Source organism: Drepanopeziza brunnea (assembly GCF_022702325.1).
Source record: "Drepanopeziza brunnea f. sp. 'multigermtubi' strain 214-2 chromosome Unknown ctg10, whole genome shotgun sequence".
NCBI lineage: Eukaryota > Fungi > Ascomycota > Leotiomycetes > Helotiales > Drepanopezizaceae > Drepanopeziza > Drepanopeziza brunnea.
The window spans coordinates 1,564,799-1,585,998 of NW_027094073.1; the positions used below are offsets into that span (position 1 = coordinate 1,564,799).

Genomic DNA, 21,200 nt, shown 5'->3' on the forward strand with positions numbered 1-21,200 from the left:
TTGAAGCTTTGGAAGACAAGCGGATAGAATTTGCAGGAGATGAGAGAAGTAAGTGTCAAGCCGCCGACTCAGAGCAATGAGACGATAATGGTGGGAAAATGTGAAGATGTCGCGGCCTTTTCTATAACCAAGAACAGAGAAAAAGCTAATCGCAGGCCTGCACCATAATGAGGTCTAGCTCAAGAGCTGATCCTGGCAAGAAACCACATGACTGGCCACATGACTAGATTGACCGGGATCGATTTCTTCTCTTTCCACCCACATCCACTCTTGTCCGGTCTAGGTACTCACTCGCTTCTCTCCTCACAATTCCCAGTCTCTGATTGTACGGAGAACGGTTGGTTATTTTCACTGCTTTACCTCGTCGCGGGTGAGTCCTATCTGTGTTTGAACCCATTTCCTTCTTCAAAGACGCCTGTTAGTTGGTCTTCCTCGGTGCCGTGAACTGATACGGTATCACTGAGCTGATCAACTAGAACCAATGCCCTACCTAAATCAGGTAGCTACAGAACAGGGATGATAGAGCCACTCCCGAAGATACTCAAAGCCCAATCAATACCAACGACATGATTCAAACCAAACTTCACTATTGAATTGCCCAAACCGGACTGCTCTCATTGGTAGTCGCGTCGCTCCGAAACCCAAAACCAGCCGTAATTTACATCAATAAATCCGCGTCTCTCGCTCGTCCAAATCAAAGCTCGACTACTCAGTCATCATCGAAGATCTGGTAGGTGTTTTGAAGTATCGTATCGATGACCCTAACTTGCCAGCCTGCATCTTGGATATTCGGTCCAGTGCTTGCACCCATAAGAGTAGGTCCGAAGACGATGGCCAAATTGCTAGCGTTCATCCGATTTACAGGCGAGTTCTGCTGGACACGGTTGAGATGCAATGTCAGTGCGCGAAGCGTCGCATAGTTGGGGTCCGGAAGACTGTTGATAATGGCGTGTAACGAGTCGCGGCGAACTATGTCATCTTCATTTTCTGTAGCATGTTAGTGACATGGGGCTAAGAAGAAAAGTAGATACTGACTGGCAGCTTCGATGAAACCGGCATAGTGCTCAGCAGTTAACAGTGGATCAGGAAGATCACGAAAGAACTGCTTTAAAAGACCAGCAACACTGTTCACGTCGTGGAAGAAGTTTGCAGGGTCGCGGAAGTCTACCTTTGAGGCATCTGTAGCATATTAGCTTCGCAGTGAGAAATTCGAAGATGAGAATTACCATTATCGAACAGTGCCTTGATCTTGGATACATGTGAAGAAGTTCCAGAAAGTCGGTAGATGCCCTCGACCTCTAGTCCAAAAAGATCCACGGCTTGTATACACTGGTATACGACCATAGGTACTGCCGACCCATCTCTATCAAACAGCTGCTCCAGGCTCAAACCGAAGACCGGCTTTAGTGGTGGTAGATTGACTATACTGAGAGTGGGAGGAGGTCCGGAGTAAGGGGCTTGAGTAGCTACAGCAGACGGGTGATAGGACTGGTGCTGGGAAGGAGGTGGCGAGTTTTGGAATGGGAGAGAAGATAGCTGGGGGGGACCACTGGAGCCCATAGGGCCAGAACCATAGGATGTACCACGAATTGGGCCTCCAGGCGGTGCTGTACCGTACTGCTGCATTGAAGAATTAGGTCCTTGTGCAGGCGTGGGCGGATGCTGGTTGAACGGGTGGCTCATGTGTGTCTGCTGTGATGACTGAGTCACTCCCATAGACTGGGGTGGTAGGCCTTGTTGTTGCGATCTAGAAGACGCGGTAGTATCTGAATGACGTTGGGCTGGCGCTGGGTTGTTCAACACCTAGGGCTAGTCAATATACGTCAGGAAAATTTCGGAATGTAACATACCGGATTTTTTTCATATTTAATCTCCGAGGTCCGAGGAGGTACCTGGCTGGCGAAGCCGCTAATATATTTACTAAGGTCTTTCTCGTTGTCGATAGCATGGACAACTTCCCGAAGACTACGAGGTTTGCTGATGGACTCATTTCCCTTGAGTGGGCTGATATTGAGTCCATTGCTGAGAAGGAGCTTCTCGTTGAATGATGCTGGAGCGAGGTTAGACCTTGGTGTCCGTCTTTTGAGAACTGCCACCTACCAAACTTCTGCATTTGAAGTGTCAACGCCGAGTCGCATTCATTGATCAAGTCCTCGAGGGCTTTCACAGTCTCAGGCCTTGTCTTTGCCAGTAATTCCGACCTCAGATTCTGTGCCGTTTGCACTTTTGACGCATAGTCCTCATCTGCAGCCTTTAACTTCCGGTATAGGTCTTCTTCAACCTGTGCCGAAGACTTCGGCCCTTTCAAGCCAAACTTCTTGGTCTGTTGACGGTCCCCAGTTTTGGCTCTATCATAGTCCTCAGCCAACGAGTCATACTTGGCTTTGGATTTTTTCATAGCTGCCTCTGCGTCGGCAGCTCGTTGTTCAGCTGTCAAGCCAGTCGTCTTCCACTGCTTGCGTCCCCGCTCCATGTTCGTGGCTATCTCCCCCAGGTCGTCGTGCATCTGGTGCAAAGAAATTGCGAACTGTGCCCCGTTATCTGACATGCGCTCATGAATCGTCATGACCTCTTCATAAGATTGTAGAAATGAGCCATGCCGGTGGTCTGGTCTCCGAATGCTCTCCGCTGTAACCCTGCAAAGCTTCTTCATCCCGTTCGAATGTTCATCCTCAAGGGCTGCACGCTTCTTCAGAAACGTAGCAAACTCCTAGGGAATCTGGTTAGCACGAAGGCCTTCAGGATTCAAGGGGTGGAAAAGGCTTACTTTTGCGGAAGCTATGCTCTGCTTGAGACGATTCAAGAGGGTCGATATTCCAATTTCCGAGTTGACGACTTCGTGTACGGCCTTTGCATTTGGATCGACAGCTGGCGGGGGCGCAGAATCGGTGCTCGAGTCGCCATTGACAGGAGACACGTCGTCGCCAGTGCTGGCAGTGGTAGTAGCCGTGACATTGGGTGGTGGTGGTGGTGTCCCGGTGCTTCCAGTCCCGTCGCGTTGGGTATTTGATGAGTCCGGAGGCTCAGAGAGGATGCGGTCGGGGTTCTCGTCTGCCATGGCTGCTTAATATATCTTGTTTCAGCAACGGAATGGTTTTGCGGTGGGATGAGGGTGTGGGGAGGAGGGAGGAGGGAGGAGGGAGGAGGGAGGAGGTGGGAGGAGAAAAGAGGTGGGAGGAGGGAAGAGGTGGAAGGCATATGTAGGTCAGTTTCGAAATAGATATGCAGATGGGTATTTCGACGAGTAGGGAGGTATCGTGGCGCGGCAAACGTCGGGAGATCAGACCCCTGCAACTTCTTTGTAGCTTCACTTTTCACTTCGATATTTTCGCTCGTCGGATATTCAATTACGAGCGAACACGACAAGCACGCAATTGACTTGCGTCCCAGATTCTTTTTATCGGATGAACATTTCAACATCTAAACATCTGAATCTCTGGATTTATCGGGATTTTGACCGACTGAACCTCTATTACCCCCAAGTTGAGCCCCAGGCGGAGCCACTCCGGATTGCGTGGCTGGACATTTTTTGCCCTGCAACTTCATGAACAACCTACTGTACTCCGTATCGTGAAAACAATGTTCAACCTGTACTCGGCGTTCTTCATTCAGTCAGTGCTCCCCCTCGTCAATGCGAAGCTGAGTTCGCTGCTATAGGTATTACAACTAAGGGAGGCGGGCCATCGCTACCTTTTCCTGCTGGGAATGGCTTCCTGTCGGTCAGCCATGGGGAAGCCGGCCAGGCCATGACCTGTTAAATTGCATTCCGTCCTGCAGTAATGAATACGCTTTGATCCCTACGCGTCATATGACATATAAAAACACGGGGAAGATTCAAGTCAATACCCTATCTCATCAAGGATACTTCGAAGAGGGAGAGCGATGTGTTCTGCAACCAACTATAAGTGTAGAACATAACACGTATACTGTCTATCCATCCCCTGCCATGGTCGGATCTTATCAAGAAGCTCTCCAAAAACCGAATGTCTACGGAAGATAGAGGGTTCGAATTTTTATGTTATAATCGTCGGTTACCTTGAATTTGATTTGTAAAAAATCCCGTCCTGTCGCACCACCAAGGCGGGACAGTAACGGTATACCGCCTATTAAAGAACAACTACTAATACAAAAAAGAAGAAAGAAATATCTATAAGCTCAGAAAACTTTACTTTGCAGACGTGAATTAAGAATATAGAGATGCACTCATCTGTGGTGACCAAATACATTAAAATATAGTGAAAATATAGCCAAAAGCTATCCTAAATAATTCAATTTTACATGTCTGCTTCAGATATCTTAACATACACAACCTTAATTAAGAAAAAATGTTCCACAGATCGAAAATGAATGATCTAATCTATCATATTACAAAAAGCATTAACTATTAAATAAGAGTTAGCGATGGTACACGTATTCTTTTAATAGGTTTTAGTAAAAGTCCGATTTTCGTGTTCTTCGCTTATTCTAGTATTAACACGGCAATTCTGACATATACTCCCTTCAATGCACGGACCAGTAGGAGTCGAAAAGTACAATAAAAGTATACTAAAAGTACTATTTTTACTACTTTAACCCAACACAATAAAAGAATAACAACTTATAATTAAAACTTGATTATTTGATTAGTATCAAACTCAAAACGTTATATCTTTCTATACATAAATACTTACGATATAATAGTAGGTTGATTTTCTATGCATTATAAAGGGGCAAATTTTACTGTCCCTGCGCCAGGACGTGATTTTTTACAAATCAAATTCATGGTAGCCGACGATCATATATATTTCTACGTCTCTGCTATTTTGTCTTTTTTTTTTTTCTCTCTTTTCTCTCAAGGGCTCTGGCCTGGTGCCAACTGATCTCATGCTTCGCCTACCGTGTTTCGGCGAGGTTGCCGGCGCTGAATATATACATCAGAAATATGTTGTTATTTATTTATAACTCACGGCAGTGGCACACGCTCAATGTCAGACGTCTGCTTGGCCACGAGCTGCTAAACGAGTCTTCCAATCAAAACAGCGCATGGATCCGAATGAGCAGCTGCGCCATGACTTCCTCAAACATCGAACTTCTACTATAAGATAGGCTCATCCGGGCTCCCGAGTTTTCTTTTCATGCAAGCAAGAATCACCTGAATCCTGTAGAATATCTTGCCAGCAACAACTCTCATTTCACCTACCTAAACGATACCAGTCAGAAACCTCCCGCCAATACAGCTCTAACACCCAAATTCTCCAACACTCAACACTCAACACACTATGGGCCTCATCAAGACCGCCATCGTAGGTGGCGCCGGCATCTACGCCGTCAACAAAATCGCCAAATCAAACGAGCGCCGCCAAGCCGAAAAGCAGGCCGCCTCCTCATCCAACTACAACCAGAACTACGCTCCTCCCTCAAACTACCCGAACCAACACCCAAACCAACAGCAGCAATACTTTCCTCCTCCGCCGCCTCCCCAAGGCCAGGGTGAAATCAAATCATACAATGATCAGAACCCGAACTACTATGAGCAGGACGACAAGAAGATGAGCGGCAGTGGTGGGGCACCGCCGGCGTATTACCAGCAGCAACCGTATCAGCAGCCGTATCAACAGCAGCCGTATGGACAGCCGCAGTATGGCCAGCCGCAGGGACAGCAGTATCAAAACGGTTACGAGAATGCCAACGCGAGTGTGAACGGAGGGAAGCAATCCGGACTTGGCGGGCTCGCGAACAAGGCAATGGATTTCGCCGCCAAGGCTGGGAAGAACATGAATGGGGACAAGAAGACTTCGATGTCTGACTATTTCAAGAGATGAGCGCTGATGCCCTTTTCGGTGCTTTTGCTTGTCGAGGGCAAGAGAGGGGTTTGCATTTCGGAAGGGTTTTCGCATTCTCGTGACGGTTCGCGTGTGCGTTTTGGTTTGGCTAAGGGAGTTGGACGTGTGCTTCAAGCGATTCGAAACGGTTTTGGCGTCCAGTGCAGCTTTTTCATGTACGAAGTATCGGGTAGTGAGCTACCTGGTTGTAAATTATGATAATTGCGATGGCTAAAGTTTTCTTCCTCGTCTTGGTTTGGTTTCGATATCCCTTCCCACCGTTCCCCAAAACGAAGTAGATATGTACAGAAACACCCCAGAATAAATACAGACGACCGAAACACCATGTTCACCGTCGTACATTCAGACGCTAAACATATGAATGGAAAAAATGACACACCCAGGCGCCCCCTATCAGGGCCCCATAGGTAAGCGAGGGAAAGGAAGCCGTCAGCACTGCCATCCATCACCACCCAATTACTTGGCAATGGGATTTAGTTCCCCGTACAGACTGACGAAAACACATCACCAACGCAGAAAGAACTCGAGCTGAGCTTGAGAGTCGGCGCACATCGCCTTGAATTAAATTAAAGATGAGACGGAGAAAATAAAATTCGTAATTTTGAAACGTTGAAACGTGCAACTCATGGCGACTGAAATATGTCCGTCCGTACAGGTATAGCGGAGAACTAGAAAGGAATAGACCTCCGGAGACCCAAGGGTCAAGAGATACATAAGAAAGGAAATGAATTATGAAGGTAGGAGTCGGTGTGTGGCACCCCATCCCATGGGTACCCATCCACGTCTTCTTCCTGGTAGAATCAGAGAAAGTCAATGGCGTCGATCGAGATACCCGCGCTGAGGTAGCCGGTGCCCGAACTGCCACTGACGACGTTGATGGTCATGACATTGAAGGTACCGGCAGCCAAGAAGGCCGACGCTGGGACGTTGTACTGGAGATCTGTTAGAGCGGACAGGAGAGGATCGTGGGAGGAAGGCGAGGGGACTTGCAGTGAAGATGGCGTTGGTGCCGCGATAGGTTCCCACCGTCAAGCTGCGGGTGGAGGCTTGCGAGGACGGAGAAGGGATGCTACTCGTCCAGCCGTTGATCTTGATCTGGGGACGGCCGTTGATGTAGGCTTGGGTGATGCCGATGCGGACCGTGTGGGCTGTTGCGGTTTGAGCGGCCGAGAGCTTGAAGTAGATCAGGTGCCCATTGTTGACGTCGGACCATATGTATCCTGGCATGGAGCCGACAGCAGTTGAGGTGCCGACGATGTAGTTGGGCGGGTTCCATGATGCAAGTCGCTTGTCGGAAGGGTGCATGTATGTTGGCAGCATAGGGGTCTTGTCGAAGTTGGTGAAGCCCTTGGGTGTTCCATCCCACTCTCCGATTCTCCAGATGGCCACGGTATCGGATACGTCGGCTGGCGTGATGGTGTTCAGTGCTACTTTTCCCCCGGCAGTAACGGTGACACTTGAAGTATAGACTCCGAGTTCGCCCTTGTAGATCGTCAACGTGTACGTGCCAGGAAGAATCTTGGCAATGCTAAAAGCTCCTGTAGTTGGATTGGCAGTTCCCCAATACTGAGCGTTGGAGTTCGAGAGAGCTGCGACGTAGGTGTAGCCGGACTTCATGTTTGCGATTCCAACACCGGCAACGCTTCCTCGACCAGAATTGGGCACCCATCCCTTGATACCGAGCGTGTCCATCCAAGACCACTGGGTAGTCGAGAGGTTAGCAAACTTTCGTACTCGAGTGTCTCGGGCTTAGTCTCAGGGGCAGGTTATTCTGGATACACTGGAAAGAGGGGGAAACCGGTTGTTCTTACATCAGCTTTGCGAGCGAATAGAGCAGTGTTAGGGGTAGCGCCGTTGGTGAAGGAGAGAACTATACGACACCGGGAAGTCAGTAACTACCTTGCTATAATTATTTCGGGAGAAGGATAAGATGGGCTTAATCCGAAAGAAAATATCAGACTCTCTCTCCAATGACATACCGTAAGGACCTTGCAAGCCCCAGCGTTCGGGATCAGTTGTACCCATGTTGTAGTAAAGAATCTCATAGAGATCCTCTGCATCCGGGGAGCACCCACGGGTCAAAGATCGGAAGAATGGTCCACCTGAAGCCTTTTCACGGTTTGATCGGATGAGCCACACTCCGACACTTGAAGTGGACTTTCCCACGTAGTCATAGTCGATCGTACGTCCGTAGTTGCTTCCCTGGTAATGCTTCGATTTCGTGTAACCGTTTGCACTGCTCAAAGAGATATCTGAAGCCTCGATTGTAGAGCCTGGGTCGTAGTAATCCGAATCTGTAAGAGGCCTTGGAAGACGTCCTGGCGGGATTCTGACGATGTAGCGAAGAGCGGGAACGGAGGCATCTCCTTTATTGGTGAGCATGTAAATGTTGGCGTTACCATATCTTGCGATATATGTCTGAATCAGGGTACCGTATACCACTGTCACCTTGATGATGTTCGCCGGTGTTGTGTATTGTTGGATGGTCACGGTAGATGCGCCCAAGCCACTTTGCACGTGCGAGTTCTTTCCCCCATAGCCGTTGTACTCTACACCATTGTATTTCATGGAAGTGATGTCTCCGTTACTCTTTGACACTGCGAACACAAGAGCGGTTCCAGTGTCTGTCAATCGTAAGCAAGTAGGCAGATCGATCTGGAACTTAAGACTTACCAATGACATATGCACTTCCATTATCCGTGTAGCCCCAGGCCGCGAAGACAAACGAGGGCAGATTGACAGCAGCCAACAAAAAAGATTTGAGGAATTTCATACTTAGATCGTTTTAAGAGCTGCCAAACCCCAATGAACGTATAGCGAAGTAAGTGCTGGAGAGGGAAAAACTCCTTCATCTGAAGGGACCGTAGGAAACATGTTATACTCCTACAACCTACTGTAGTGGTATGTTCAAGGGCGACGAAGGAAGAACTTCGTCCGGAAGTTAAACGAGAAACCCGTCCATAGGGAACCCAGCCCCTTCTTTTTGAAGCTTAAACGGTTGGTGGAATAAATGTAGCGAACTGCCTTTTTTGTTGATAAATCTCCGAAGCGGGGAATAAGACTCGTGGAGAGCTCGTCTGATTCAACACCGAATTGTAAAGCCTGGCCCGAATTGTAAGTAGAAACAAAGGGGGTGCTCGGTCCCCGGTTGTACAAGCCGTTTCGCTGCCCTACAGTATACAAATCCGCACAACTTCTCCGTAAAGTCACCTTATGACCTGACTCTCCATACAGTCGGGTTGCCACTAAGTTCAATAGTCTCGCGGTAATCTTGCCGTAATCTTGTAGTAGTCTCTAGGTACTCTTACTCTACCATATTTCTTTCTTATCGATATTCAAGCGCTCGAATTGAAGTCATAGAGCGCATCGAAGTCATACGAAAAATATGGGTCAAAAAAAAAAAAAAGAGGTAGATGTTTTGCGTCACTTCTTGCATACCGCAGATCATGAGAATACGGAGTAATTAATCAATAGGGCGCTTAACTCGCTGTTTTCTGAAATCTACTCCGTACATCCCCTCGAGATCTTGCAACAGACCGACTTTGCGAAAAGCTTCTTCTCCTTCCCGACGGCCCGGCTCTTTTATACTTTAAAGTTAACGCGCACAAGGGAAGCATTATTGGATGGCCTAGAGCGGCACTCAATTCACGGTAGTACGTAGTAGTATTAAGGCATTGCGAAATCATGATCCACTACTCTTCCACCCCCCCCCCCCACCCCCCCACTAAATAAATGTAATACTGCGTCTTTTGAGAGCCGATTCCAGGGCATATACTACTACCACGGTACAGGCGTAAGTATTACCCCTCGAGGGTAGGGAAACCAGGGGGCTTAAAGTGGAAACTAAACTTTTGAGGCACCATCGAGGGGTAATACTTAGGCCTGTACCGTGGTAGCAAGGGGTACAGCAGGGGTAGTAGTAAAGTATACAAGGGTTTTAAGCTAATCGGAATAAAGAAAACATCCACCGATTGAGATTTTATCTAGTACAGTATAGAGTTGGCCTTTCTTAAGCATCGATTATACTACTAGCTTGATAACGCTTTTACCACGATTCGTATAAAGATTCGATATAGTAGTAGCTATTATGAATAGCGTTTGTGGCTTTCGATATATTTTTTCGTAGTCTTTGAAAAGAAATCGATTAAGGGTTGTGAATAGATAGAAAATGTCAGTACATCAATATCGACCCTGCTTGGTTGGGGTCAGCTCGGTTACGGATGAGCATGCCTCGCTTACATGGGCATCTCTCGCTTAGCGTGGCATACCCTCAGGGACCCCCAACTTCCGTGTAAATAGTAGTACTATTATATACGTAGTAGCTACCTAGTCCACGTGGTTCCTTTCAATCGTATAGAAGTAATCCACCCCCTTGAACCTTGAGGAGCAGACAGAAATCAGATACTATTTTTACTAACAGTTTTGCAATTGCAAGAAGCTACGTGCGCTGCACGCTAGGAATGAACGACGCTACCGGCGATCCAGCAGAAAATATGTTTTTAAGTATACTTTTTTATTCTACTCTAAACATATTCGATTAAATTCAATTCCAAAAAACAAAAAAGCTAATCGATCATTAAAATATTCTTCCGATATAAATTATTTTGCGTTTCGAACGATCGATACCAAGAAGCTTTGCTGTATCATGCTGCTACTACGTAAGTTAATCGAGTTTCTCTTTTTTGTTTTCGATTAAGTTTATACTTACAATAATATTATATGGTTATGCTTTTTCGAATCCATTAAACCTTACTCTTTTTCTTACGAAAAATTTTGATCTGCTTTTTTCCGTTATGAATTATACCGTGAAACTTTTCAAAAGGCTAATAGTGTGAATTGACGTCGCAACTTTAGGGGCCCTTCCTTAAAGTAAGCGAAACAATTATGTCCCGTGAAACAATTACTACTACTAGTATGTCCCGTGAAACGATTATGTCCCGCGTCGGAAATTAAATTATTATGTATTTCTTTTAATATACTAAAAGCTTATTAATTAAAAATTCATTTGGTAGAATAATATGACCATAGGAAGCTATTAGTTTTTAATACTTTAGTATGATTGATTAACGTGTTATTCGGATTCTAATATATTATTATTTAATAAAAGATCCGCTTGATTTTGCTGCATTCATATGGTTAAAATTCTTAAAAAGCGTTAAAAACTTTTATTTCCGTCAATTATACGCTTGATAATTTACATCAATATATGAAATCTTGATGTATCGATACGTTGCGAGTATGCCGATTTAGTTATATAATTTTTATTATCATAGCTTCATTTTTTATGTTTGGATGCAAGCGCATTAAATCTTTAAATATCGATTAATAATCCTCCTGGAAATCTACATTTTCTTTTCTTTTGTAGTTTATAACATATATTGATACATAAGTCTTTCAAATATCGTCACTTTACGAGTGTCTCGATTTTACTATATTATTTTTATCATTATAGCTTTAATATTCGTTAAGATGCACGCGATTGGAATCGTAAATTTTACTAGATTTTCGCTTGATTTTGATAGCATTTGACGCGGGACATAATTGTTTCGCCCACTTTAAGAAAGGGCCTTTAAAGTTGCGACGTCAAGTCTCACTATTACTTCGAATATCTATATTATAAATATTCGAATCGATATCGATCTTTTGAACCGCGTCCAGATCATTCTCGATTATGACAGTAACCTAGCTTTCTGTAGACGCTCTTCTTGTTACGGCTGAACAAAGGTAGTATTGTAGTAGGTACCAATCTGTACGCTAAGTAGTGTGAAAGAAAGACGAGGAGGGAAAAACTATAATACAGGGCCGAGAGTACCGGTACATGAATGCCCTACGGCGGGATGTGATGTGACCTCGGCTAACTAATCCTAAGTATAACCATCCAATCCTTGGAGCCATGCACAAGACCTGCCACGACCGTAACACTTCCATAAGCTTAAATCTCGTTCGAGAAGGCTAATTTTTAAAGACGTTTCCGAGATCAAGTCATAGCTTTTCGAGCAAATCGTTATGGTTATGCAATTATCGCTAGATCATTCGAAAATCCCCCTTTTTTTCGCGATTCATTTTCCCTTTCCAAAGGATCAAAATTCCGTTTTGATAGCTTCGGCTTCGTAATCAGCTACTGTAATTGAAGTTTAAGAGCCAAAAAAAAGTATAACTTTAAATGAAATGAATCTAAAAAAGATAAGCTAAAACTAGTTTCGAGGCTCACTAACTTTATTACGAAATAATCGGTTGTCGATTGCATCGATTTTTTTTAATATGTAAAGGCCGATTGCAAGCTATTCGAATTTATCGAAAAATAAATGAATACTCTTTTTGATATCTCTTTCGAACCATCCGAGGCATATCCCAATCGAAAGCAGTTTTAATTCAAATTCGATCGGATCGAAAGAGCGCATACATCGTTTTTCGGTGTTTAAGAAAAAGCAAAAGTCGCAGAAAAGCTGTTTTATAAAGGAATCGGTGAATTCAATAACTGATTAATATCTATTTTGGCTATCAATAGATTGAAAACGAGTCGAGTACATAAGAATTCTAAGCAAAAAGAAAGAATTCCAAGCGACACGAAAGATGAGTCATGTTAAGTGGCCTCTATTTCAATTTGCTTAAAACCCTTCTATACCCCACTACTGCCCCTTTCTTTACCCCCTGCTATACCCCTTGGAATCGGCCCACAAAAGACCTAGTATTACTTTTTATTTAGGTGGGGGGAGAGTAATATTGAAGCAGGTCGTTTGGCGAATTCTGGTGAGTACCTACGAAAGAGAGCCAAAACCGAGTATTTAGAAGAGATGCAAATTATAATCGAAAGATTCAATCCGTCTGTATATATATAATATCTCAACCATCTTCACTTCCTATATTGATTTACGATTTGAGATTTGACAGCTGAGTATTACTTTTGATATCTACTCCGCAGGAAAAGGGGGAAATTTTTGAGAAAAAAAAGAAAAAAAAGTTGCCAAGATCTCGTGAGAACCTGCAAAAGACCTCGCTGCTTTTTATGCTTTTCCTCGTTTTTCCCCACGTCCAAGAGCGTGTCGGCAGAGGGGTAAACCCCCTTTTATTAGATTGGCAGTGGTAGGGGTGTACGTACCTCGACATCGAAGTGGACGGATCTACCGTATTCATGCGTGTTTTTCGGAAAAAGCAAGTAGGAAATCTGGTGCTGTCAGATCTGCTAAGTTGCTAACCGTTACTCCCCCTATTGACTATTGATGGCCGCACGATTATTTATGGTCGACGTAGAGATTCCGGATACAACTAGAATACGCTGTGGAAAAGAGATATATGTCTCTTCCTGCGCTTACCTGGGATTCAATCTATCATCCTCTTCCTTTGCAAGCTTGTTCTCTTCGTCGCTCGCACGTTGCCACCATCGATGTCCTTTTGCGCAATCTTGCTAGCCTTGTGCTTTCTATTTAAGGTAGGAGCTCAAGCAAGGGCTTTTGGCAAGAAAAGTAATCATCGGCTATCGAACTGTTGTCAAATGAAAAAGATATTGAAAACGATAATACAGCATTTTATAAAAAAAAAGTAGGGTTCTAAATCAAATCAGCGCAAAAACCAAATGAGTATATTCAATTAATCGAGAATAACAGCAATGTGTCGAAAGTCACCAATATTCGTTAATTTTAAAACTGTCTGAGCTGCAACTTGATTTCGTCAAAGGCGGGAGGAAGATACTAGGCTTCTCGCGTGGCATCGAGTCGCACGACAACAAAGGCTTTAGGCGAAGGAAGTTACAGATCTGAATATGAAAACCTCCTGCCTTCTTCAAGAGCGTCCTTCTGGATTTTCCAGATCTGTTTCTCCTCATAAGCATAATCATACATCCGATCTCGACCACAGGATTATTCGAGATGACCGTCTATTGGGACCCTCGAGAAGTTCTCGGGGTCCAATTTTCCGAAGACTTCATTCAATGTACCGCTTGGGTCACCCCAAGAAAGCAAAGAGGAGTTCCTCGAGGGCTACCGAGGCGATGTTACCAGACCTTCTTTAGCAAGGAGTGCAAAGTCCAAGTTTGTCAGATGCTCGACGCTTTTGCACAGGTCGATGTTACCTCTAACGGCGTGAGCGAGCGCATGGAACGGGAACTTATTCAGATGGCAACACTTACCAGCTGTCCGGGATGGCACAAGAATCCAGCTCGCTCGCAGGCTGACACCGTTGGTACGACGTGGAAAGAGGCCATCGAGGCTTTTGTTGCTGCGAAGCTGGCCTCGAGTGTGAGAGGGGATAGGACAAGAGCTCAGAGGATACGATTGCCTCCCGTTCAGCCTCAAGAAGAACCTATCCCTCTGCCAGCTCCCCATGGATCTGCTCTACGGGTGGAACTGCCTCAACAAGGCCCAGCTTCAACACCTCGTCCACCTCGACCACAGGCTATTCAAGTTGCACCCGCTCCGCTACCAGTTCAGCCAGAGCCAAGACCTGCTCGTGTCAATCTTGCGGCTGATGCAGCAGAAAGACGACGACGTGATGACCAGCGACAAGAATTGAGTGTCGTGTCTGACCCATCAGTGCCAGACCGTGTCCCTCAACACTACATCAATCGTAGAACAATCGATGCCCAATCTGAGCACGAGACCAGACTCGTCCCAGACCAGGCACAACAGTACCACCCCCCTCCACACCCAGCCGGAGCACACTTGCAGCTCAACCCCAATCCTCAACAGGGACTACCACCACAAAGCCCCAACCTCGACATCCGAGGAGTGGCGGATAGAATTTCTGGCTTTGTTCGGGATCAAGAGGCAGCCAGAGAGGAACGTAGACCTCGATTCGAAGCCCGGCTTACAGACCTTCCGGCTGCAGCACCCATCATTCCCGCCCGCAATCCCGCCAGAGAAGTTGCTCCTGCTCCCCAGATCCCCGTGCCGGCTGAACGGCTCAAGCAGCCAACTGCTTGCCAGCCACCAGCCATCCGCGTCGTCAAACGCAGACCCCTCGACGACGACCCCTGCTGGACCTGCTTGATGGATTTCGAAGAGGGCGAGGACATCGTGTGGTGCCGGAAGCAATGTGGGAAGAATGTCCACCGAGTGTGCTTCGCCCTGACGGTGGAGCTCCGAGAGGATGACAAGATTATGTGTGGACACTGGTAATTATTGATTATCCCGCTTCTCGCTTCCTGCTTCTTTGCTTCCCGCTCCCCTCATACTGTCACATCTGAAATTTCGGTAGTATGAGAGAATTCGAATGATTGCTGACTTGGACTGTCTTGTAGTCGCGAGCCATGGATCCTTGATCCGTGACTCCCTCGCACCAAAGTATGGGAACCTCACGCGGTTCTGAGACTCAAACGCAAGACGTTGATTGTGATAGCTCTTTGGGTGTTACCGGTCATGATACCAGACGTGGAGGTGAATCGCATTGCGTGGTGGGTAAAGTATGCATATTCCGCAGTGCTCATGACGCTGAGTTGGCCTTAATTTGTGACGATAGAGGGATTGGTTGGAGCTGTAGTCGGAAGGCTGTTTGATAGACAGAGTCTGTACAAGTTCAATCTACCTAGCCAATATACCTAGAGAAAGTAGGCTTTCTGAACATGCTTTCTCTCGCTTGGACACTTTCTCAGTGCGATTGGTGAGGATCCGAAAAGGCTTGGAGCGATTTATTTCTGCAAGATTAACAGCTACCGGCCTTCACAGAGTAGTACATAACGCAATTGCTCGTCTCCAAAGGTACAGAAAACCCCCGAGAACCAGGACATCCGTCCCCATGGGCAGGTAGATCACATGCAGATCACGAGACCCGCTCCCAATCCGCCCAAGTCCCATCCCCGGCCTCGCGCATGGAATGGCACACCCAGATAGGTACCCCACCAAGGTATTTCACTCCTCTCTCAACGCAGCTCAAATGCGTCCTCACTACTTCTCACTCTCTTCTGCTTCTTCTTCCCTCCTCAAGCACGCCTCGTCCAAGCGCTGCCACCCCAAACACCATTACCACTTCACCACATCTCGCAAAACCATGACCGCCACGTCCTCTCCACGACCTGTATTCAGCTCCAACTACGATCCCACGCAGGGAGCTCAAGAGCTGGCTCCCCTGCTGAGAGCGAACGGAGGCAAGTGGACGCTGGTGGAGAGCGGGAAGGGCGTCGAGAGGCGGTTTAGGTTCAAGACGTTTAGGAAGACTTGGGTTCGTGGATTTCTTCATTTGTTTTTTTAACATCTACATATATGTCGATTCGTGATTCCTTCGCTTGGTTTGCTGGTGTGACGGGGTCGGGGTTGAAGAGACGAGGAAGTTAAGTGAAAAAGAGATTTCAACTCTCAATGAAGAGAGAGAGAGAGAGAGAGAGAGAACTAACGAAAGGGGAAAAAAACCCATGTAGGAATTCATGAACCTCATAGCCGCGGAATGCGCCGTCCAGAAACACCATCCTGAGTGGTCCAACGTAAATAAAACTCGCCTACCCTATATATCTCTCTCTTATATCTTTCCGCTTTCCCACTCCTGCCAAAAAGCAAGCTCAGCTAATAGCTCCCCCACAGGTCTATAACGCAACCTTCATCCGCTGGACCACGCACTCTCCTCCCGGCCTCTCGGAAAAGGACGTTGTGATGGCGAAGTTCTGTGACCGGAAGGCTGAGGAGTGTGGGGAGCTTGATCAGGTTGATGATGGTGGTGATGGTGATGCTGTGGGAGGTGTGAGTAAGAAGTTGGTGGATAGGGTGGCCAAGGAGGGTGGGGATTGTTGCGCTCCTAGGCCGAAGGAGTTGTGAGTAGAGGAGAGGAAGTGATGTGCCGAAGGAGCCATTAGAAGCTGGGTGTATGAGTATGATGAATGTGCTTGTAATAGTAGCACGGAGTGTAGTTTAAGTAAGATAAGTCTGTAGAAGCGAGCATTGAGACACCGCGCTGTACGAGACGCGAGTTCTCATCGGTTATAGGTATTAGGGGCTGTATTTTCATAAGCTACTACAAGTAGCCATGTGCGATCTAAGAGGACCCTCCTTGCGCCGAATTTCAAGAACGCCTATAATAAGACACGCATGCAAGGGCTTGCAAGAATCTCTACGCATCGCACCCATCCTGTCCTATGATGCCGCCGTCTCTAGTCATATCCATCACCCGGCCACTACATCTGATCGTACACAGTCTCTCTGGGCCCATGCAGTTGCTTCGTTCCGTATGTACATCTCCCCGCGCCCGGCATCTACTGCAGCTTCTTGGCATCCTTCGCCAACCTGCGCTCGCGTCGTTTCTTAGCAGCCTCTGGTCCGGACTCGGTGTCCATAAAATAGTCCCACCATCTGAAGCTACTGGCGTAGTTCCCAATAAATTGCTCGTGGTGGACATCGTGGTGCTCGGCTCCGGCCCAGAAAGGAAGAAAGTGGTGTAAAGACCATGGGAAATCGTATCCGCTGTGCGCATCGATGGCTTGGAAGAGACGACAAGTGATCCAGAGGTACATGGTAAGGATGTGGAAGTTACCCATGACCAGACACCAAACGATGGGCACCAAAACAGTTCCGGCGCCAAGAACCATGGTCTCGATGGGAGAGGCATATTCAGCAGCGAGTCCAAAAGGCGCAGAGTATTGGTGATGGATCTTGTGGATGTTCTTGTAGAAGAAGCCGCGGTGAAAGAGACGATGCATCCAGTAGTGCCATGTATCCTCCAGGACGAAAAAGACGGCGATCTGGAAACATGTTGTCTGCCAGCTAGGGAAGGGGACGCCATACTCCATGCCGCACGACACAGCCATGGGGTGGAACAGCCATATTTGAGGTAGTTCGACAGAGAAGTGACTGAGGAGAACGAGTTTTGTGCAGGTCCATTGTTCCTTGACGGTGGGGATCTTCGCCCCTTGAAGCTTCCACCTGTTGAAGTATGATATCCGGTCGATGATGATCCACGGCAGACTTCGGCCAAAGTAAACAGCCTCGTGCATGACGAAGCTCATGATTCCCGTCGCGAGGACATCGTTTTGCATGTACGAGTACCAACTCTGCGTGGAGAGTTAGCGGCGCGCAAGTGGCGGTAAGGTGATGGTATCACTTACTGCCCAAAGACGTTCGAAGATGTTCAGGTGTACATTGTACTTTGAAAGTTCGTTGTAAATGCCGAAGTAGGTTTCTGGGGCTGCCTGAGTGGCATTCGCAAGAAGAGACATAGTTGGTGACGCCCACGAGCGCAAGAGTTGAAGAAGAGTTGAGGAACAGTAACGAAGGAGAGATTAAAAAGGGCGGCATTTACGCAGGGCATTTGGAAAGGTACCTACCCGTACATCCGATACCGCCGAAAGGGGCTGTGGAAGACACGTGACATGTGTATCATGACGGGGATATGCTAGGTACCGGTACGTAAGAGGGACGAAATCACGACCGACGATATGAAAGCGTTGACGAGATATTTGATAATTTAACGCCAATCTTTTTAAGTTTTGGTTTTGGATTGCTACCAAGTAGATACTTCGTACTACGTAGATTATCGTAAACTCTCTAGCGATCGAATTACGGGTATCGGAAATCACGTGACGCCCGATACAGACAAGCCTTCTCACTGAGCTGTCAGTGTCGTCCCATGTCCAAGTCAAATGTTGCACGATCCCCTGAGAAAGTCATTCTGGCTGCAGTCAATATCGTGATCGTGCTGCCCGCCCACCGCCGCCCCACTTTATTTGGTTAGTCCCTTTTGCTGGAATTCCCAAACTCCATGCGTCGACAGAGTACAGAGTCATAAATATTACTTACAACTGAGTCCCTAAGTCAGCACAACTCCCTTGGGCCTTTGGAAAGATACCGCCTCCATTCCTTTCGGTGGCACGACACTGCATACCATTGGATTCATCCTTCCCAACTCCGGATCCCAACGGCGAGCTGCAGGTACTTCCGTGCTCCGTACATCTTCCACTCGCGTAGTAATCCAGTCAACCTTCACAAGCTCGAAACCTTCTCATTGGAAAAGCTCTCCAGACCCCCCTCAGAGATCCTCAACAAAACCCCCAAACCCCCAAACCCTCAAAACCCAGAACGCTCGAAATGTCAACCGGTCTTTACCAGTCCTCCAGCGAAGAGCGTAGGCGGCTGCACCACGAAGCAGACGTGGTAGTGGTCGGCGCAGGAGTCTTTGGATGCGCAGTTGCCTTTGCGCTCGCAAAACAAGGACGGAGCGTTATACTGCTGGAAAGATGGATGCGGGAACCCAATCGCATAGTCGGAGAGCTGCTGCAACCCGGGGGTGTTTCCGCCCTGGAGAAATTGGGTCTGGCGCATTGCTTGGAGGGTATTGATGCGATTCCCGTCCATGGATATGAGGTCGTATACTATGGGAACAGAGTCAACATTCCGTACCCTTACAATGTGGGAGGAGTGCACAAGGCCGGAAGACAGGAATACACGAACGAAAAGGGTGGCAAACCCGAGGGAAGAGCTTTCCACCATGGACGATTCATCTCCCAGCTTCGGAAGGCTTGTGCCAGTCAAGCAAATATCACCATGGTCGAGACGACAGTCACGGATACCATTTCGAGCGATCACAACCCGCAAGTCCTTGGCGTAAAGTCGGAAACATTGAACCCAAAGACTGGAAAGAAGGAGGATGATTTCTACTTTGGCCAGCTTACCATCATCGCGGACGGATACGCCTCGAAGTTCAGGAAACAATACATCACAAAACAGCCAATCACCAAAAGCAAATTCTACGCTCTGGAGCTGACCGATTGTCCACTACCTGCTCCTTTCCATGGTACCGTCATACTGGGCGACACTTCACCCGTCCTACTCTACCAGATTGCCACACATGATACACGAGTCTTAATTGATGTACCCGAGAACCTCCCATCGGCATCCGTTAAGAACGGAGGAATACGAGGACACATCAAGAACGTAGTCCTCCCATCCCTTCCCAAGGAAATCCAGCCCTGCTTCGAAGCCGCCCTCGCCGATGGCAAAATCCCCCCCAGCATGCCCAACAGCTTTCTTCCTCCCAGCACGCAACTGGGCAAAGGATTCGTCGTCCTCGGCGACGCAATGAATATGCGGCATCCTTTAACCGGCGGCGGCATGACCGTAGCATTCAACGACGTCGTCCTGCTCTCCGACCTTATCGCTCCCGACCGCATTCCCAACCTCGGCGACACAGCAGCCATCCAGAAAGCCATGAAGGATTTCCACTGGCAGCGAAAACGCCTGTCGTCTATCATCAACATCCTCTCTATGGCTCTGTACTCCCTATTCGCTGCCAACGACCGGCAGCTCAGCGCGCTTAAGCGAGGATGCTTCACGTATTTCCAACGCGGAGGCAATTGCATCGACGGCCCATCCGCGCTGCTCGCAGGTATCATCCGCCAGCCACTCGTCCTGTTCTACCACTTCTTCGCCGTTGCGTTCCTTTCCATCTGGCTCGTTATGCAGGATGTCATGGGGGGCTTCCTGGGTTTCTGGAAGCTGCCGCTGGCGATTGAGGAGAGCATACGCGTGTTCTACAAAGCGTGCGTGGTCATTTTCCCATTCATCTTTAGTGAGATGCGGGTGTAGGTCGGCAGTTGGTCGTCGGAGTGGAGGGTGGGAAATGAGCTTGTAAACATGACAGGGTGACGAGTGCGGAATGATATGTCTGTGCAGCATGGAATTTCTCGGCGAAAACGGCGCGGCGCCGAGGTTGGGCTTGAACGATGGATGATAGAGGGGTGGCATACTGTAGCATAGGTACCCTCCAACTAGAACGTCCTCTGATAAAATAATACCTAATTCAAGATCACCTCTTGTGCAAGGGCAAGTCACTCAATCTTCCAACACGTGTTATGCTACCAACTGATCAACAAGTAAAGTGTACTCTCCTCTCAAACATGCTTTGGATTTTGCTGTTGTATTTAGTGATTTCCACGAAAGCCTCAGTTGAAGAAGACACTAGGGGGGCTAGCTTTTCCATCCACTTGAGTCTAGCGGGTTCCCCAAGCGAAGAGATGTACAAGTACCGGTACTACGTAAGTGTCAAGTAGGTGTCAAGTCGGTGTCACCTTGTCGGTGAATAAATGCTTGATACAAGGACTGTATAATGATGTCTGATAGCCAACGGCGCAGCAAACAAGCAAAGACCTCCGCCAGAGCTATACTCTGTAAATACCGGTAGCAGAAGCGACCAGGCTTACGTAGAAAAAGATGCCATCCCATCAGATAAGAGAAATTGGATGCGGAAATAGTACCGTACGTCGAAGGAGTGGCGAGACGAGACGGATGCGCGGGCTTGGCCGGGCTTGGGAAGATATCACTGCTTTTAAGTTTTCACTCCCGTAGCCTGTCAGCCAGGCTGGAGATTGTACTACCTATTACTACGTAAGTATTTGTACTGTAATATACTACTGTACGTATGCAGTAGTACTTTACAAGTACCGGTACAACATACTACTACCGTACG

General features: G+C 47.4%; 7 protein-coding genes across 7 annotated transcripts; 4 read left to right on the forward strand and 3 right to left on the reverse strand.

Moving 5' to 3' along the window:
* Positions 1-709: 709 nt before the first annotated feature.
* Positions 710-3,058, reverse strand: L3040_006101 (uncharacterized protein; the record flags this gene model as incomplete). The annotated part of the gene is made up of 6 exons (XM_007288462.1): positions 710-987; positions 1,036-1,179; positions 1,227-1,803; positions 1,851-2,050; positions 2,101-2,710; positions 2,768-3,058. 6 exons carry the CDS (start codon positions 3,056-3,058, stop codon positions 710-712), a joined length of 2,100 nt encoding a protein of 699 aa, XP_007288524.1.
* Positions 3,059-5,258: 2,200 nt separating this feature from the next.
* L3040_006102 (uncharacterized protein) lies at positions 5,259-5,801 on the forward strand (the record flags this gene model as incomplete). Its single annotated transcript, XM_007288461.1, has 1 exon — positions 5,259-5,801. One exon carries the CDS (start codon positions 5,259-5,261, stop codon positions 5,799-5,801), a length of 543 nt encoding a protein of 180 aa, XP_007288523.1.
* An 821-nt stretch (positions 5,802-6,622) lies between these two features.
* L3040_006103 (uncharacterized protein) lies at positions 6,623-8,595 on the reverse strand (the record flags this gene model as incomplete). The annotated part of the gene is made up of 5 exons (XM_066156487.1): positions 6,623-6,754; positions 6,813-7,523; positions 7,634-7,692; positions 7,802-8,446; positions 8,496-8,595. The coding sequence occupies 5 exons, from the start codon at positions 8,593-8,595 to the stop codon at positions 6,623-6,625; spliced, it is 1,647 nt and encodes a 548-aa protein (XP_066011300.1).
* Positions 8,596-13,687: 5,092 nt separating this feature from the next.
* Positions 13,688-14,935, forward strand: L3040_006104 (uncharacterized protein; the record flags this gene model as incomplete). The annotated part of the gene is made up of 1 exon (XM_007288459.1): positions 13,688-14,935. The coding sequence occupies one exon, from the start codon at positions 13,688-13,690 to the stop codon at positions 14,933-14,935; it is 1,248 nt and encodes a 415-aa protein (XP_007288521.1).
* An 868-nt stretch (positions 14,936-15,803) lies between these two features.
* L3040_006105 (uncharacterized protein) lies at positions 15,804-16,561 on the forward strand (the record flags this gene model as incomplete). Its single annotated transcript, XM_007288458.2, has 3 exons — positions 15,804-15,974; positions 16,171-16,233; positions 16,331-16,561. 3 exons carry the CDS (start codon positions 15,804-15,806, stop codon positions 16,559-16,561), a joined length of 465 nt encoding a protein of 154 aa, XP_007288520.2.
* Positions 16,562-16,995: 434 nt separating this feature from the next.
* On the reverse strand, positions 16,996-17,955 carry L3040_006106 (uncharacterized protein; the record flags this gene model as incomplete). Its single annotated transcript, XM_007288457.1, has 2 exons — positions 16,996-17,790; positions 17,845-17,955. 2 exons carry the CDS (start codon positions 17,953-17,955, stop codon positions 16,996-16,998), a joined length of 906 nt encoding a protein of 301 aa, XP_007288519.1.
* An 868-nt stretch (positions 17,956-18,823) lies between these two features.
* L3040_006107 (uncharacterized protein) lies at positions 18,824-20,320 on the forward strand (the record flags this gene model as incomplete). The annotated part of the gene is made up of 1 exon (XM_007288456.1): positions 18,824-20,320. One exon carries the CDS (start codon positions 18,824-18,826, stop codon positions 20,318-20,320), a length of 1,497 nt encoding a protein of 498 aa, XP_007288518.1.
* Positions 20,321-21,200: the final 880 nt, after the last annotated feature.